This window comes from Myotis yumanensis, unplaced genomic scaffold (genome assembly GCF_028538775.1).
Source record: "Myotis yumanensis isolate MYYU_CA2020_CCGP unplaced genomic scaffold, mMyoYum1.0.hap1 SCAF_7, whole genome shotgun sequence".
NCBI lineage: Eukaryota > Metazoa > Chordata > Mammalia > Chiroptera > Vespertilionidae > Myotis > Myotis yumanensis.
The window spans coordinates 31052855-31069698 of NW_027223758.1; the positions used below are offsets into that span (position 1 = coordinate 31052855).

A 16844-nucleotide genomic window follows, 5' to 3' on the forward strand; every position below is an offset into this window, starting at 1 on the left:
CTCTTATTTGTTTAACAAGTTTTCTGATTGTTGCAGCAGAAAACATTCATAACCGAAACACACATGGGCACAGGTGCTTTGTCGGGGAGGGCACTTTCTAACATTCATCATGTGTATAAAGAATACTGTACAGGGTTGTACACAGCAATATTGTTGGTCATGACCCAAACTAGAAACCACTTAAGTATCCAGCAACTTGAGAAAGGCTCAATAAATTTGGCAAATTCACATTATAGAATACTATTGCAGCAAAGTAAAATAATAAGTGCTCCTTCTCTAAGACATGTTATCTTAGACACTGTTGAGTGAAAAAAAATTATAGGACAGTAAATATATAGATTATGAAACCATTTATTCTGAAGCACACACCCATACTCTAAAAACAATACTGTAGAGCCCTGGCGGGGAGGCTCAGTTGGTTGGGCGCCATCCCATGCACCCAAAAAAGGTTGCTGGTTTGATTCCCAGTCAGGGCACATGCCCGGGGTGCAAGCTCGATCCCTGGTGGGGGGCAAGCAGGAGGCAGCCGATGGCTGTCTCACTCTCACAGGATGTCTCTCTCTCCCTCTCCCTTCCTCTCTCTTTAAAAATCAATAAAAATATATTTAAAAAACCTCTTCCCTATGCATGTACACAGAGAGAATATACAGTATTATTTTTAAATCCTCACTTCAGGACCTGCTTACTGATTTTAGGGAAAGGTCTGCTCCTTAGGGACAGAGAGAGAGACGGAGAGAAGCTCCACATTTCTGGGCGTGAAAGGGGGATTTTCTGGGTGGGGCCTTTCACACATTTAGGGAAGATTGACAGGAACTATCTTTCTTCTGGGCATGCCCTCATCTCTAATGTCTATGCAGTGGTTCTCAACCTTCCTAATGCCGCGACCCTTTAATACAGGGCCTCATGCTGTGGTGACCCCCAATTTCATTGTTACAAATTGAACATAATTAAAGCAGAGTGATTAATCACAAAAACAATATGTAATCCTACATGTGTTTTCTGATGGTCTTAGGCGACCCCTGTGAAAGGGTTGTTCCACCCCCAAAGGGGTCGCGACCCACAGGTTGAGAACCGCTGGCCTACAGGAAAGCCCACAGGGGGCGGGGTCAAAACCCAATGCAAATTCTATTGTAATTAGCCCCGGGCCCTAGAAAGGTCACACTGGCATTGAGGTCCTGTCATTTTCCTCCGGGCTGGCGCCGAGAACCGCTGGCTCCGAGCCTGCCTGCAGGCGGTCTGCTGGGCCGCCCTAGAGAGGGGCCCGCAGGCCATGTTGGCCCGACCCCTGCTCAGGGGGCCACATACCAGTGACGGCCGCCTGTTCTCCCTCATGGCCCCCGGGCAGGCTTCACTCAGCCGCGCCTGTCTAACTTCCTACCAGCCATGTCCTCCGCCTGCAGTCAGTGCCCTTCACCAGCCCCTCCACCCGCTGACAGCCGCAGGGGTCGCACCTCGGGACTCAATTCAGTCTTCCTTTGCTAAACATAAAGTCTGATATTATCCTTCCATGTTAGGGTGAAGTGTCAATATAAGTTAAATATAGTGGCTGGGAAAAAAGCAATACACCAAGCGGCTGCGTGCGCCGTTTGTCTCCCGGGGAGGGGGAGTAGAAGGGAACGGAAAGGAAAGAGAAGCGTGCGGGGCGCCGGAGGGAGGAAGAGTGCACCCCCCGGGGTCCTGGGCCTGACCGGAAGTCAGGGTGCCGAGCCGCTCGGGCTTCCGGCGTCACTTCCCTCGCGACTTCCTGCGATGAACATGGCGGCTCTCAGCAGTGTCCGCTGGCTGACCCGAGTGAGGCGGGGAGCGGGCCAGGCCGGGCCGTGCGGGCGGGGGTCGGCGGGCTTTTACCCGGCTCCCCGTAGTGTTCCGGGCGGGAGTCCAGGCCGACCTCACAGGCTGTGTCTCTTCGCAGGCGCTGGTCGCCGCCCCCACCCCTGGGGCATGGAGGGGCCTGGGTACCTCGGCCGTTTCCCACGCCGTCTCGCGGAGCCAGGTAAGCGCAATGCCAGCTCGGGCCTCGCCCCGTCCCGCCCCCTCCCCGGGTTCCCAGCCCTCCCATCTCCCGGACTCCTGCCCCTACCCTCGCACCATCTCTGACGGCCCCGGTCGCAGGCCCAGGACGTGAAGGTGGAGGGCGCCTTTCCTGTGACCATGGTGCCCGGAGACGGCGTGGGGCCCGAGCTGATGCACGCGGTCAAGGAGGTGTTCAAGGCGAGTTGCCTGGGGAATCGGCGGCAGGGACGGTGGGGTGGGGTGGGGGTGCGGGGACGGCTTGGAAGGAACTTAGTTGATCCTGACCCTGTCATGCTTGGGGCCTGTCTCGGAAGGCTGCCAGCGTCCCCGTGGAGTTTCAGGAGCATTACCTGAGCGAGGTGCAGAATATGGCGTCGGAGGAGAAGCTGGAGCAAGTTCTGAGCTCCATGAAGGAGAACAAGGTGGCCCTCATTGGTACGTGTGCCCTCTCGCCTATGTGTCATTTGAAATCAAATGAACAAATATTCATCAAGCTTCCCTCTACACCTATGGCTGCACGAACTCTCCCTGAGCTCCTAGCGGTTCGTGACCATTGGTTCCTTCCAGCCGAAACACAGGAGCTGAGAGAGCATGGGAGCTGTCTCCGCAGGAACTCGGAGTCTGCCATGGGGCTACACCACGGGTCGTCCCGTCTTGTTAATTGTGTTTATAGATTGCTGCTCTGGCCACCGCTTTTCTGCCTTCCCTCTGCGTCCCTCCTTGAATCTCCTCATTAGATTTTTTGGTTTCCAGTTCTGTCCCCGCAGTCCATTTTCTGCATCTCTTCTCTTGGAAGGACCAGCATGACTTTGCCAGGCCCAGCCTTAGCCTAGGACAGTAAGTTCTTTGTACAGTGACTCTCAGCTTTTCTGCCTTCATTTTCACAGGACTTGTTCTGTGCTATGGACTATGCTGTGTTAGTTTCCAAATATATGAACTACCTTGATTTATGCTGTTCCTTCTGCCCAGGATGTTCTGATGCTACCTGTCAGAGTCCTCCTCACTCACTGTCTTGGTCTCCCAGGACTGTCATAACCAATTATCATGCAACTGGTGGCTTAAAATAACAGAAATTTTATTCTTTCACAGTTCTGGAGGTCCCTTTAATACAGGGCCTGATTCCAGAGTTAAGGTCTTGGCAGGACTCTCTCTGAAGGCTTAGGGGAGAACTCTTTCTTGGCTCTTCCAGTTCCTGGTGGCACCTGGCAGCTCCTGGTGTTCCTTGGCTTGTAGATGCATCACTCCAATCTCTGCCTCTGTCTTCTGGCTTTTTCCTCTCTGTGTCTGTGTATCTATTTCTACTCCTTTTTTTGTATAAGGGCTTGTCATTGGATTTTGGGCCCACCCTAATCCAAGTTGATTTCATCTCAAGATCCTTAATTATATCTGCAAACACTCTTTCTTTCTTTTCTTTTCTTTTTTCTCTAACACTGTTATTTAAATAAGGTCACATTTATAGGTTGAGGTATAGACATATCATTTTGGGGGTTACTGTTCAATCTACTACACTCACTTTACCTAAGGTCTGGCTGAAGTGCCAGTCGTTCTGTGATGTTTCCTGGTATTACCACAGGGAATTTCTTTGTGTTTCTATGTATGTCGTTAAAATCCTTTCATATATATATATATTTTTTCATATACATATATATATATATATTTTAAAAAGTATTTCTTTATTGATTTCAGAGAGGAAGGGAGAGGGAGAAACATCAGTGATGAGAGAGAATTATTGATCGGCTGCCTCCTGCACGCCCCCTACTAGGGATCGAGGCCGCAACCTGGGCATGTGCCCTTGGCCAGAATTGAACTGGGACCCTTCCGACCGCAAGCCGACACTCTATCCACTGAGCCAAACTGGCTAGGGCCCCATGGTTTTTTATTTATTTATTTTAAAATACACATTTAAAAAAATTGATTTAAGAGAGGAAGGGAGAGGGAGAGATAGATAGAAACATCAAAGATGGAGAGAGAATTATTGTTCAGCTGCCTCCTGCACGCCCCCTACTGGGGATTGAGCCTGCAACCCAGGCATGTGCCCTTAAGTGGAATCAAACCTGTGACTCTTCAGTTCTCAGGCCAGCGCTCTATTCACTGAACCAAACCATCTAGGGCTTCTCCCATGGTTTTTAAAAACCATGTCCTTTATATTATCTATTTTCCTCATTATATATATTGTTTGCTCCTTGGGGACAGAAGGTATGTGTTGTGTTTTTGGTTGCTAAACCTAGTACCTTCCTTACACATACTCTCTACTCAATAATTGTTGGTGGAGAAATGTGAACTAGGTAGACACAGAAAGGTCATAGACCCCTTAGCATTGTTTTTCAACATATTAAACCCAGGCTCTTTGATAACATGAAAAAAATCTTCTGTCCTCCTTTTAGGTCACTTTGAGGTTTCAACATAAAGGGTGTCCCAAAATTCACGCAAGAAGTAATTTTGATAGAAAACACAGGTTTATAATTAAAAATTGGAAATTTTTTATTGATTCATAAAATATACAGTATAGGGCAGTGATGGCGAACCTTTTGAGCTCGGCACGTCAGCATTTTGAAAAACCCTAACTTAACTCTGGTGCCATGTCACATATAGAAATTTTTTGATATTTGCAACCATAGTAAAACAAAGACTTATATTTTTGATATTTATTTTATATATTTAAATGCCATTTAACAAAGAAAAATCAACCAAAAAAATGAGTTCGCGTGTCAGAAGTTCGCCATCACTGGTATAGGGTTATGTATGGAATAGCATATCGGGTAAGTGGCCTCCACGGCTTTGCTGGCACATACGCACTCTTTTGTTGAAATTTTCCATGACCGTTTTTGCATAAATGTGGCTGAATTTCGTTGAGGCTCATTTTCATCTAGATGGCTTGGTTAATCAACAAGATTGTCGAATTTGCGGTTCAGAAAATCCATGAGTGATTGTTGAGAAACAAATGCATCCACAACGTGTCACTGTTTGGTACAGATTTTGGGCTGGAGGCATCATCGGACCATTCTTCGAAAATGCGGCTGCTCAGGCAATAACAAAAGAGTGCGTATGTGCCAGCAAAGCCGTGGAGGCCATTTACCCGATATGCTATTCCATACATAACCCTATACTGTATACTTTATGAATCAATACAAAATTTAGAGTTTTTAATTATAAACCTGTGTTTTCTATCAAAATTATTTCTTGAGTGAATTTTTGGACACCCTTTACATGTGACTAAAAATAAAACTGTTAGAATGTTTCTGGTTTTAACTGCATTATTCTCCTTTGCCCCATCCCTCCAGAGAAGTTTAAGGGTCACTGATTGGGAGTGGGAGCTGGGAGTCTGGGTTGCATTCTGTCACTGAGGGGATTGGACAGCGAGTTTCCTTTGGTTTGGCTTGTGCCTGACATTTCCCCACTCCTGCAACTTTGTTTGTGCAGGAAAGATCCACACCCCGATGGAATATAAAGGGGATCTAGCCTCCTATGATATGCGACTGAGGTAAGTGGTGGGAGCAATGGGTCAGAGGGATTCTGGGGCACCAGGCACAGTGTTGATGGCTCTGTCCCACCCCCAGGCGTAAGTTGGACTTGTTTGCCAATGTAGTCCATGTGAAGTCACTTTCTGGGTACAAGACTCGACACAACAATCTAGATCTGGTGATCATTCGAGAGCAGACAGAAGGGGAGTACAGCTCTCTGGAACATGAGGTGAAGTCCTAGAAATTGGGGGGGGCAGAGGTGAAGGTGGGAGAGAGGCATAGCTCCTTCTTCCTTTCTTTCCAGTATCACTTAGCTATTTCTCTCTTCCTACCCAGAGTGCAAAGGGCGTGATTGAGTGCTTGAAGATTATCACGCGAACCAAATCTCAACGGATTGCAAAATTCGCTTTTGACTATGCCACTAAGAAGGGGCGGAACAAGGTCACGGCTGTCCACAAGGCCAACATCATGTGAGGGACATGGCTTTGCGTGGGGTAGGTTCCTGGGAAGGTAGTCCCCTGCACACTCTTGCTGAATCTGTTCCCTTTGGCCCATGGACAGGAAACTTGGGGATGGGTTGTTTCTGCAGTGCTGTGAGGAAATTGCTGAACTGTACCCCAAAATCAAGTTTGATACAATGATCATAGACAACTGTTGCATGCAGGTAAGGCCCTCCTTGTGTGTGCACTCCCTCAGTGCTGAGGGAGAGCAGGGAGTGGAATTTATTTCTCTTCTCCATGCCCATATTTCTCCCTGCCAGCTGGTGCAGAATCCTTACCAGTTTGATGTGCTGGTGATGCCCAATCTCTATGGGAACATTATTGACAATCTGGCTGCTGGCCTGGTTGGGGGAGCTGGTGTGGTACCTGGTGAGAGCTACAGTGCAGAGTATGCAGTCTTTGAGATGGTGAGTGAGGTCACCTCCTCTAGTTCTGTGTGCCCTTCTTCTGACCTCAGGTTCCGCCTGATAGTTTCATGCCATGCCTCCTCTCTGTACCTGGCCTAACCTCTCTTTTCCTTGATCTTAGTTTCTGCATAATGTCTGCTCCCAGTGACTCTGGCCTGCCCTTCTTTTCACAGGGTGCCCGGCACCCATTTGCCCAGGCAGTGGGCAGAAATATAGCCAACCCCACAGCCATGCTTCTGTCAGCTTCCAACATGCTGCGGCACCTCAAGTAGGTTGTGGTGGGCTGGAGGAGGCCAGGTGTTGAGAGGGAGCACAGGTGGGGAAATTAGGGCCTGATGAAGGGGGAAATCTCAATTTCTTCCTCTCTACATTGACAGTCTGGAATATCACTCCAACATGATTGCAGATGCAGTGAAGAAGGTGATCAAAGTTGGCAAGGTGAGTTTAGAAAGGATGTGGGGTTCAAGGCCTCAGAACTACTCTCTGGGTAACCTGAATTGGGGTCTCCTTTCCCTATAGGTCCCCAGACCATCTGCTCTCTGATCTTGCCCATCCCTCTCAGGGCTGCTCTTCACCTCTCTCCTCTTGGCTGTTTCATCCTCTAGATCAGTGGTCACCAACCGGTATCTGCGGACCACTGGTGGTCCGTGGGGTCCGAAAGGTTGGTGACCGCTGCTCTAGATCTCTTTTGCCTTTTAGTTCCCATCTGCTATTCCCTTTCCTGCTCCATCCATTGGCTCTTTTATGGACATCTTATTTTTTAATCCTCACCCAAGGACATGCTGAGAAAGATCAATTGCCCTCCTTACGTGCCCCAACTGGGGATCAAATCTGCAACCCAGGTATGTGCCCTGATTGGGACTCAAACCGGCAACCTTTTGGTGCACAGGACAATGGTCAATCAACTGAGCCACTTTGGCCCGGCTTATTGGGCATCTTAATGCTGAATTTGCAGCTATCTAGGGGGAGAGCATGGGGATGGAGGAGCCGAGGGAGGTAGCAGGCAGGATGAGGCAAGGGTGTCAGTCACCTTCTCCACCCTGGAAGCCCATCCTCCTTTGCATCCCCCTGCCATTTCCTTCCTTCTACTTGTCTCCAAGGCATCTCATCCTGTCTCCAATCTACATTTCCTATCTTCCCTCCTGCTCAGCTTCCCATCCATTCTGTCCAGGTTGCAGTTGATCACTCTAGTAGTGACTCTGGCCCTCAGAAGATCTGAGTGGACAAGTCCATGTTCTTCAAACCTAGCAACCTTCCTGCATCTGCTGCATCTTCTTTCTGGCTGTTATCCCATCTTGGACTCCCATTTCATCAGTGCCCTACCCTCCTTCATGGGCTCTCTTCTCTTCTTTCCCACGGCTATTGCCGGTGGTGGCTGTAGGTGCGGACACGAGACATGGGCGGCTACAGCACCACAACTGACTTCATCCAGTCCGTCATCGGCCACCTGCACCCCTATGGGGGCTAGAGCCCCTTTATTCCCTTCAACCTCACGAGGACCATACCACCCACATCTCCCTTCAGTGCAGTGGACCAGAGAAGAGCCCTTAAACCATAATCACCTGGGCAGAGCCTAGGTTGTCCTGGGGCTGGCTTCCTTAGGGAAAACTATAATGGGGGGAGGGTAGGGATGGGCCCAGGTCACAGGGTGATGACAATTCTCCCCCACAGGTTCGAACTCCTGACATGGGTGGCTATGCCACCTGCCGAGACTTCACTGAGGCTGTCATTGATGCCCTGCCCCAAGCACATCCATATAAAGGAGTCAAATAAAACATAAAATTATAAATCAACTCTTGTGAATTTTCTTTTATTGGGACATAGGGGGTAGGTAACTTGGTGGTTATACCCCACCAGGGTACTGTCCGTTCTAATCTTCCTGGGCTAGCTTTTGGAGCTTTTTCTTTTTCTTGGAGCTCTTGTTACTAACAGCCTCTTCAGGTCCACTGCTGAGAGGCTCCTCCTTCAAAGAGAGTTTCCTCTTTTTCTTGGGAACACTCCTGTTTGTTGCCTCTTCAGGTTCACTAACTGGTTCCTGTTTGGTTAAAGATTTCTTCCTCTTGGGAAGATTTCCATTGTTAGCTGTCTCAAGATCATTATTAACAAACTCCTCCTTGGAAAAAGATTTCCTTTTCTTGGGTTTGGGTAAAGAAACGGGTGGGTCTTCTGTTCCATTCTCCTGAGGAGTCTCCTGGAGCTTTTGCTTTTTCTTCTTTTTGGGTTTTTCATTTGTCTCCTAAAGGGGGAAATGGGCATGAAACTGTCACTCACTGTATCAACACTCCCAGCCCCCACCCCATTAGAGTTCCAGCAATTAAGTAGGGCAGAAAAACTGGTGGAAATGCTGTAAAGTTGTCCAATGTTTCTGGGGATGGTTTTTACATGGGTAGAATTCTGGAAATCCGCCCCAAAGGTGACTCCCACTTAAAGGTGGGGAGAGATGTAATTACTTAAGCCCATAAGAGAAAACCCCATCATGTTGGTCACAATAAAACCATCATGCCTAGTTCCAGAGGGGACCCTGAAATACTGTTTGACAAACTGGGCGCTATGAAAATCCCAGGGAAGACACACAGCCGAGAATCAAGAACAAACAGCAGGAATTCACACTACCCCCAGTTGAGGACTCCTGGCAGGCAGCCGAGGACAGAACACACTTGCCCAGGGAACCAGTGTGCTACAACCAGCTCTCTGGGCTCTTGAACAAGTTCTCTCAGCACCTATCTCCTTCCTATAGAATCAAGAGGCAGTTTTAGAGGTTTCAAGTCCTTGTTTCAGTCCAAAGGCCTGGACTCAAGACTATGACTTTAAGGTCACATCCTTTGTTCTACTGTTGAAAATCCTACAACCCAGAATTTTCACTCAGGATCTGCCTACTGACCTCACACTCCTCTGGTGTACTGCTGCTGTTTTCTGGAGATGCAAGGGCAATCGCAGCCAGCCGTTTCTTTTCCTTCTTCAAGCGTTTCTTCTCCTGTTTCTCCAGCTTTCTAGTAATCTCAGCAGCCGCTTCCTCTGCCTGGCCAAAGAAAAGTGCTGAAAGGCTCTGAAGACCTCTGGCCTGACAGAGGTTTCCCTCCTGGCTTCATTGGATCAGGCTCATTAAATCAGTTTTTTTGCCTCCACTCTACAAGGTCAGGCTAAGACAGTTCATCACCTCCAACAGGTAGCTATGCAAAGCCCCACCCAGCAAAGCCCAAACTGACCTGTACCATTGCCTCCTTCATGACCTCCAGATTCTTTCGTGGAATCACGCCAGTCTCATAGAAGGATAGCCGCTCCTCCACTTGTTCTCGAAGCTTCTCCCCAAATACACTTGTGGGTACCTCTGGATGTGTGTGTGTGTGGGTAAACAAAGCCTGTCAGCTCCTAAAGGGACAAGCTCCTCATCCCCAGTATTTCCTCTACCCTCAGCTTCACTCAGACCCAAAGTATCAACACTCACTAGGTGAACTGCTGTTGACGAAAAATGTTACCATCATTGTAGAAGCTAAGGTATTCAGTTCCCCACTCACTCCCAGCCCCTTCTCACAAATGCCACTCCCTCACCCATACCAGAGAAGCAATCAATTCGCGAGGCAATACTGCATTTGTTTGCCAGGTATCGGGAGATGCGGCCTTTGTTCTTGGCAGCTGCTCGGCCAATGAAGGTGGAGTGGAAAATGAGTCCATATTTTGGGGTGTTACCCCTTGTCTTCAGGGCTCTGGGAGAAGAATATTCAGTGGAGAGTTAAGATCAGAAATTTCAACCCTATTAGCCAAGGCAGCTCTTCCCCTCCCCTTTCCCTCCAACTCCAGAGTGAGTCTTAGGCTGGGGTGAGTCTATCCCACCTCATGCCAACCCACAGCTCCCAAGGCAGAGAGAAGGCATCCAATGTCGCTGACCTGGAAACTTGGTCCCTTTGCCGGGCCCTGGGAATCACTCAGACACCAGGACAGGCCATCACCCCCATAGCAGAGGCCTGTATAGGTCAGGATGCCCTGGTTAGCCATCACTGTGATTCCCCAAACAAGTAGTGGACACCAGAAGTGGCACCTGAGTGCGGGCAGGTGCCCTCACTGGTACCTGAACAGGGCCTTTTCAGCCCCAAGGATCTGCACTGTGGATGCTGGATACTTGGCCAGGTTGGTGAGGCTGCCAGCATGAGCAATGAGACGTGCGCCTACCTGGAGAAGGATTTAAGGAATTAGTCACAGAAGCTGGGTTTGCCAACTGACCAGCTGCATAATCCTGCCTTACCTCTTCCCATCAAGTGCATGGGGAAAACATGGTGAGTCAAGAAACACAGCAGTATGGATATATACACCGTAACATTCCTTATCCCCCCATTTTTGTTTCCCATGACTCACCGCTTCCCCAATTAAGGCTGACAGGCTGGGGGCCACTTGGCTCATCTTGGATCGCAGGTAAGTGTGCAGACTCTGGCGGTACTCTGACAAAGACACCACACGACTAGAGAAGCTTTCAATGTTTATCAAGTCAATGGCTGATATGTCCATGCCTGAAAGACACCAAGTAGGAACGTAAGGGCCAGATATTCATAGTCCCATACCTTACTTTGGCTGCCAGGCTCTGTACTGACCCATGGAAGACCGTGAGGCGTCCAGAATAGCCTTCGCCTTGGCCCCATCCATTGTTAGCTCCTCCAGCTCCTCCAACTTTTCTTCATTCAGCTCCTTTCGGTTTCCAATGAACTGAGCGACTCGGCAGTATGTAGCATTGTCATTGATTATCTTCACCAGCTCAGGAAAGTGATACCCATACCACTCCCTGCAAAGAGCCACAATCACTCCCTGGCTGAGCTGCCATGTCTCAAATAAAGCTATAGCCACAGCTACTCTTTGCCCAGAAGAAGTGAAAACTAGTCAGATCCCAAACCTCCTTGACTCAATGTCTCCCCATTCACAATACAGACCAGGCAAAGAGCCTGAGCTGAGGTGTATATGGGGTAAGTTTACTCTGCCTCCTATTTCTGTACAGTCAGTGTAAGAACACAGCCTGTGGTAAGCACCAGGAGGCCCAGCCCCACCCCACATTATTCTGCCCACAGCAGCCAGTCCTCATCTCAGGATCCAAAATGAGCTAGGCCATCCTTCCCCTTACCTGACTCGCATGGAGAAGGTATTGATGTCCTTATCCAGCTGGTCCAGGAGGCTAATGGACTGTATAATCATATTGTCCACCCGGTTCACATTAAACTTAACTTTGGCCCGAGAATAGCTGTGTCCCAATCCCAGCTGGGCTTTACAAGCAGACACATCAGTCAGGCCCTTCACCAGGTTGTGGAAGTGCAGACGAACTCCTGGAGGAGGGTAAGACTATGAGCAAGGAAAGGCTTTCAGCTAGCTCCTGCACTCAGAGGCAACAGCCAAGCAGGACAGCTATCCAGAAGCAACCCTAGGCACCCCAATGTTTCCAGAACCCTCCTCAATTAGGTCAAGAATGGCATAAATGTTAACAGATGGTCTCACCTCGAAGAATCTCAGCTATCACACCTCCAGTCTGGCAGTTGTACCCTAACTCCTCTTGTATAGCAGCACCAATCTTGGGGTCCCCAACCCCCAGGAGTACTTTCTTCTTTTTGGTTGGCAGGTACGTTTCCAAGAACAGGCGGAGATCCTCATGAACAATACCTCAGGGCAAAAAACAGAGCTCCCACTAACAGACTGAAGAATGCTTAAATCACAAAAGGGATCCTGTCACTTCAGCTGTTGATTGACAGACCACTGGTCCAGCAGAGCATGCTGGAATGGTGTGCCTATACCCCTCCCCTTTCGGCTTTGCTCAGAGACATAGAGACATCAATGATTGCACTCAGGGGATTGACAGATTCAAGTCATCACTGCAAAGCCTGCATTAACCACGGGAGGAGCAGCACTCAGGTTCAACAGTACAAGTGTGAAATGCATAACTGAAAGCTTAAGACATACCCTGGAGCACCATGAAAATAATTAGTTCCCAATCTGCTTCCTGGGACCAAAAGGTCTAAGACTGCACGCTGGACTATGTGCTTTAAATATAACATTTAGCCTACCATATCCCCCAGATATTGAACTCTGCTAAGACTATTCTAAATTACATCGTGTACACACCAAATACTACCCAAAACATTTCAGATTTAGAACTAGACGAGGAAAGGCAAATACTATCACAAACTCCCTAGGAAAAGGAACTAGACAATCGCAGGACCTACATATCGGCGTATCTTCCTGAAATACCTGGAGGTAGCTTACTCACCTTCAGACACGGCATTGACATTTTCCAAGGCAACCTGGGACGAGGCAAAGGGAGAAAAGGCCACGAGACGGACGATGTTGTGGAACTTGCCCAGATTGAGTACGCACTCCTCCACCTGGGGGGATGGAGGGAGGGGAGAAAGGGTAAGTGTCTTCCTTCCTTCGCTCTTGCCTGTAGGGTGCAGTAAAGCGGCGGTTCTCAGCCCTGGCGGTTCTCAGAAGACCTGACTGAAGGCCTAAGGGAATGAACCTATCATGGGCCCTAAATCTCGGTTCTGCTCCGGCGGTACAGGGTGGGAGGATTCTAAACGATCCTAAGGCGATTCTAATCACTAAGGAAGACAAGGACCCTCTGCAAAGGAGCTTCCCAGCTCAGCGCATACCCCAACGCGTGCGGTCGGCCACGTGGGAGCGCGCGGTGCATGCTGGGGTCGTGGCGGCCCGCGAGCCCACCGCTTCCACGCACCTGCGGCTGCAGCAGGCTGATCTCCTCCACCTCCTTCAGCGCCAGCAGCGTGTAGCCGACCGCGTGCTCGAACAGCACGTGCAGCAGCACCTGGAAAGGGAGCCGGGGCGTCGGCGTCAGTGCGGCCCCCGCGTCTGCCCGACCCCACCCTCACAGCAGGCCCAAGGTCTGGCCAGGGCTCAGGCCCGAACCCAGGCCTAAACCCAGGCCCAAACCGCGGCCTTCGCCGGGCTCGCACACCACAACCACTCCTCACCATGGCGCCCGCTCCTAGCCCTGCTCGCAATGCGGCGCGCGGGCTCTGGCGCACGGAACCAGGCTCCGGAAGCCCCGCCCCCGATCCCCGCTGGCCAATCAGAGGCCGGGGACGATACCTTTCCGGGCTTCCGGAGGGGTCAGCCGCGTGGTATCTCCCGGCGGGCAGTGGGGGTGGCGCGAGTGCTGGCGGGCGGCCTTTTCCGGCCTCTGCAGCAGCGCGGGCGGTGCGGTAGCTGGGGACGCGCGGGCTTGGCCCGAGCCTTGCAGGCTGCAGAACAGTTTGGAAAAGCCCTTTTCTGGATAATAGTCCAGGCCCTCATGTTCTCATCATATAAATGACGGGCCGCAGAGCTAGGTGAGACCCGGACTGGAGGCTCTGCACGGGAAACGGATGCCGAGCTCGCTTTCCGCAGCGCAGGTGACCTCGGGCCCCAGGCGCCTCCCTGCGCCCCACGCCCTTCTGGACCCCTTCATCCTGCCTCCCCTAAGGGCCCACCTCCCAGGAGGCCCGAGGGCCGCGCTCCCGTTCTCCACCGGAACGGAAGGGGGCCTGGGCCATTCTGGCGCAGACCTAAGGAAACGACACTCCTGGTGGCTGGTTTTATGCCTTTAAATAGTATTTTGTGTATTTCTTTTTTTAAAAATGAGGGTGGCAGGCAATACAGTAGAAAAGAAAGACGATCCCACCTTTTTCTAGGTCGGTTCTTGTTCCCCTTGAGCAGAGCACACCTCCTTTTGCGCGAACACGTGTTGCCCTGTTGAAGGGCCCTAAGTCTTCTTTTTTAATTTTTTTTTTTTTTATTGATTTCAGAGAGGAAGGGAGAGGGAGAGAGAAACATCAATGACGAAAAATAATCATTGATTGGCTGCCTCCTACACCCTCCCTACTGGGGATGGAGCTCGCAACCCCAGCATGTTTCATTGACCGGAATCGAACCCGGATCCTTAAGTCGGCGGGCGATGCTCTGTCCACTGAGCCAAACCAGCCAGAGCTAAAGGTTTTATTTTTTTTCTAAAGGTTTTTTTTTTTTTTAAATACCCATATAAAAATACATTTATAAATTTAATATATTTTATTTTCTTAAGCATTTAAGTTACTTGACAAAATCCAATTACTGAGCTCACTCTCCCCCTCCCCCCCAAATATTGGTCAGTTGCCACATTAAAAAAATATATACATATATATGTATATATATTTTATTGATTTCAGAGAGGGAGCCCACAACCCAGGATCAAACCCTGATCTGGTTCATAGGTCTAAGTTCAACCACTGGGCCCGAGCTCACTCTTAAAGCCAAATATATTAAACTTAAAAATATGGATGATAAATATTAAAATCTCAATATTGCTTGCAAACATTAAATTCTGTTACATATATCCACTTAAAATCATGGGTCTAAATCAGTTATTCCACTTCACATTTTAAAATGGAATTGCAAAATTAATCTATACTAATAATATTAAATTCTCTTAAACGTTATAAATACCAAATTAAATACTGTAGATGGTTTCAAAATGTAATGGAGAATATTAATGCTATGACTTTGTTTTACTTCATTATTTCTGTAGTTAATCCTAAATATTCCTGGAGTTATAGGTGCTTATCTGCTAAGGTAGGGGCTTTCAAAGAAGTCAGAATCCATTAATGGATTGCAGGGTTTAGACATTCTTGACCAGCATTAAAAAGAAAGGATGAAAGAGAATAGGAAATAGTAATATGTCACAGAGAGTAAGGGAAGGGGTATTGATTTGTAGAACTTTTCTCAGCTAAACATATATCTGTATACAAATATGTATACCCTCGTAAACATACATAGCATATGTGTACATATAGAAATACATATGCATACACACAAATATGTATAATTTCTGTGGATTAGACTGAGAGTAACTAAGCTGAAAGCTAACACATTTTGGATAAATAAATCTGCCTCTGAGTCAAAGCATGAGGACCAAGAGCACCCATGTGCAAGGGGAGGAGAAGATGAAGTCTCAGCTCAAGCAGAGATAGAACTAATTTCTATTTCCTTCACCTTTTTTTTTCCTGGCACTCGAAGGATCAGATGATGCCCATCCACATTTGGGAGGGCCAATTCACCAGTTCAAATGCCTATTGCATGCCAGGTGTTTCTAGGTGCGTGGATACAGTAGTAAGCAAACCAAGTCAGTACGATCATGGAGTTTACATTCTATGGGGAGATGAAAAATGAAGTAAATATGTTGATAAATGTTAAGGAATGTTGCATTGTTTCATAGAGGCCCTCAGTGATGAGGTGATATTTGGACAGAGATCTTAATCAAGAGAGTAATGCAGAGATCTCGGAGAAAAATAAAAACATAACCCTTGACTTCTGACTTTAGAGACTTTATAATCCTGGAAGAATGAACAGAACAAATTGCTGAAATGAGGTCATATGGGAGGCAGAGCAGAAGATAATTTGGTGGTGGTGGTGAGGGCCAGTGCTCCCGAGGAAGACTTTATGGCCAGAAGGGGTTTTAGGTAATAATAGAAGAATGTGTAGGTTGTTAAGAGGTGAAAGAAAGAGAGTGGAAGCAAAAGCCAGAAACAAGAGAAGAACCTTCTAGAGGTGTAAGCGTCATCCTGGTCAGTAGTTGGAGAAGGATGGAAGGATCTAGTACAGGGGTGGGCAAACTTTGTGACTCGAGGGTCACAATGGGTTCTTAAACTGGACCGGAGGGCCGGAACAAAAGCATGGATGGAGTGTTTGTGTGAACTAATATAAATTCAAAGTAAACATCATTACATAAAAGGGTACGGTCTTTTTTTTTTTTAGTTTTATTCATTCCGGCCCGCGGGCCGTAGTTTGCCCACGGCTGATCTAGTATGTAGAATCTAAAACAAGCCTTATATGAAGGTAGGATGAATTGCTTGATCTGATTAGGCTCTTACTCTTCACTAAACAGTGTTTGGTTGGAGATTAATTTGGAGGTGATGTTCCAGCTGAGAAAATGTCCTTCACAGGCAGCAGGTCTGAGGGGGAGCTGTGGGTTTCCAGGCATGTTCCAGACTCAAGCTTTAAAGCCATGAGGCACCTGGGGCCTTCTCTTTCTCTGTGTGGATAGGACTGTGTACCCATGGGGAAGGGTCATACACTGTAGCATCCATAACACTTTTGTTTAGCCTAGTCTGTGGCTCACTGTGTCATTTTGATCTAAATTAACCCAGAGTTAATTTACTTTGAGCCATGGGCAATGCTAACGGGGACCTATGGAAATGGAATGTGCTATAGTCAAGTGCCACATAAGGACTGACCTATATATGACAGTGGTATACCATATAGCCTAGGTATTTAGTAGGTTATACCATCTAGGCTTGTGTTAAGTACTCTCTATAACGTTCTCACAATGACAAAATTGCCTACCAATGCATTTCTCAGAGCTATCCTTGTGGTTAAACCGAGGATGACTGTTTAAATTCCAGTGACTAGTTTCAGGCCTGGTGGCTCAGTTGGTTAGAGCGTTGTCCTGATAGGCCAAGGTT

At 48.3% G+C, this 16844-nt stretch overlaps 2 protein-coding genes and 5 non-coding genes across 10 annotated transcripts; 1 reads left to right on the plus strand and 6 right to left on the minus strand.

The window, feature by feature from the left end:
• The first annotated feature begins 1724 nt into the window (after positions 1-1724).
• IDH3B (isocitrate dehydrogenase (NAD(+)) 3 non-catalytic subunit beta) lies at positions 1725-8174 on the plus strand. Of its 3 annotated transcripts, XR_011472118.1 has the most exons (13): positions 1725-1791; positions 1913-1993; positions 2113-2211; positions 2328-2448; positions 5434-5494; positions 5571-5703; positions 5811-5944; positions 6036-6138; positions 6235-6381; positions 6555-6649; positions 6759-6819; positions 7763-7958; positions 8053-8174. XR_011472118.1 is itself a non-coding variant. In XM_070420040.1 (12 exons), exons 1-12 carry the CDS (start codon positions 1750-1752, stop codon positions 7847-7849), a joined length of 1164 nt encoding a protein of 387 aa, XP_070276141.1. In that variant the 5' UTR covers positions 1725-1749; the 3' UTR covers positions 7850-8174. The 3 variants fall into 3 exon arrangements, 2 of the variants coding, with proteins under 2 accessions (XP_070276141.1, XP_070276140.1); XM_070420040.1 differs by having other exon boundaries at positions 7763-8174; XM_070420039.1 differs by lacking the exon at positions 7763-7958.
• Positions 8175-8184: 10 nt separating this feature from the next.
• On the minus strand, positions 8185-13416 carry NOP56 (NOP56 ribonucleoprotein). Of its 2 annotated transcripts, XR_011472117.1 has the most exons (13): positions 13341-13416; positions 13085-13174; positions 12620-12734; positions 11854-12015; positions 11486-11684; positions 10965-11152; positions 10732-10883; positions 10448-10548; positions 9937-10085; positions 9588-9709; positions 9263-9400; positions 8995-9112; positions 8529-8617 (listed from the first exon to the last, which is right to left on the minus strand). XR_011472117.1 is itself a non-coding variant. In XM_070420037.1 (12 exons), the coding sequence occupies exons 1-12, from the start codon at positions 13341-13343 to the stop codon at positions 8252-8254; spliced, it is 1785 nt and encodes a 594-aa protein (XP_070276138.1). In that variant the 5' UTR covers positions 13344-13416; the 3' UTR covers positions 8185-8251. The 2 variants fall into 2 exon arrangements, 1 of the variants encoding a protein (XP_070276138.1); XM_070420037.1 differs by lacking the exon at positions 8995-9112 and having other exon boundaries at positions 8185-8617.
• Positions 9472-9543, minus strand: LOC139014749 (small nucleolar RNA SNORD57). The gene has a single exon (XR_011472305.1). It is a non-coding gene; the product is annotated as a small nucleolar RNA SNORD57 (small nucleolar RNA).
• Positions 9798-9868, minus strand: LOC139014750 (small nucleolar RNA SNORD56). Its single transcript, XR_011472306.1, has one exon. It is a non-coding gene; the product is annotated as a small nucleolar RNA SNORD56 (small nucleolar RNA).
• Positions 10299-10384, minus strand: LOC139014792 (small nucleolar RNA SNORD86). The gene has a single exon (XR_011472338.1). It is a non-coding gene; the product is annotated as a small nucleolar RNA SNORD86 (small nucleolar RNA).
• Positions 11271-11402, minus strand: LOC139014772 (small nucleolar RNA SNORA51). Its single transcript, XR_011472324.1, has one exon. It is a non-coding gene; the product is annotated as a small nucleolar RNA SNORA51 (small nucleolar RNA).
• On the minus strand, positions 12163-12230 carry LOC139014794 (small nucleolar RNA SNORD110). Its single transcript, XR_011472340.1, has one exon. It is a non-coding gene; the product is annotated as a small nucleolar RNA SNORD110 (small nucleolar RNA).
• Positions 13417-16844: the final 3428 nt, after the last annotated feature.

Excerpts from the sequence above, each read along its gene's own strand:
- IDH3B (XM_070420039.1), top strand. The coding sequence starts at position 1,750 with ATGAACATGGCGGCTCTCAGCAGTGTCCGCTGGCTGACCCGA. Across the intron at positions 1,792-1,912 it reads GTGTCCGCTGGCTGACCCGA|GCGCTGGTCGCCGCCCCCAC; the intron begins GTGAGGCGGGGA and ends GTCTCTTCGCAG. Across the intron at positions 2,212-2,327 it reads CGGTCAAGGAGGTGTTCAAG|GCTGCCAGCGTCCCCGTGGA; the intron begins GCGAGTTGCCTG and ends CTGTCTCGGAAG.
- NOP56 (XM_070420037.1), bottom strand. Across the intron at positions 10,086-10,447 it reads GCTGAAAAGGCCCTGTTCAG|AGCCCTGAAGACAAGGGGTA; the intron begins GTACCAGTGAGG and ends TTCTTCTCCCAG. Across the intron at positions 8,618-9,262 it reads GTACACCAGAGGAGTGTGAG|GAGACAAATGAAAAACCCAA; the intron begins GTCAGTAGGCAG and ends TTCCCCCTTTAG.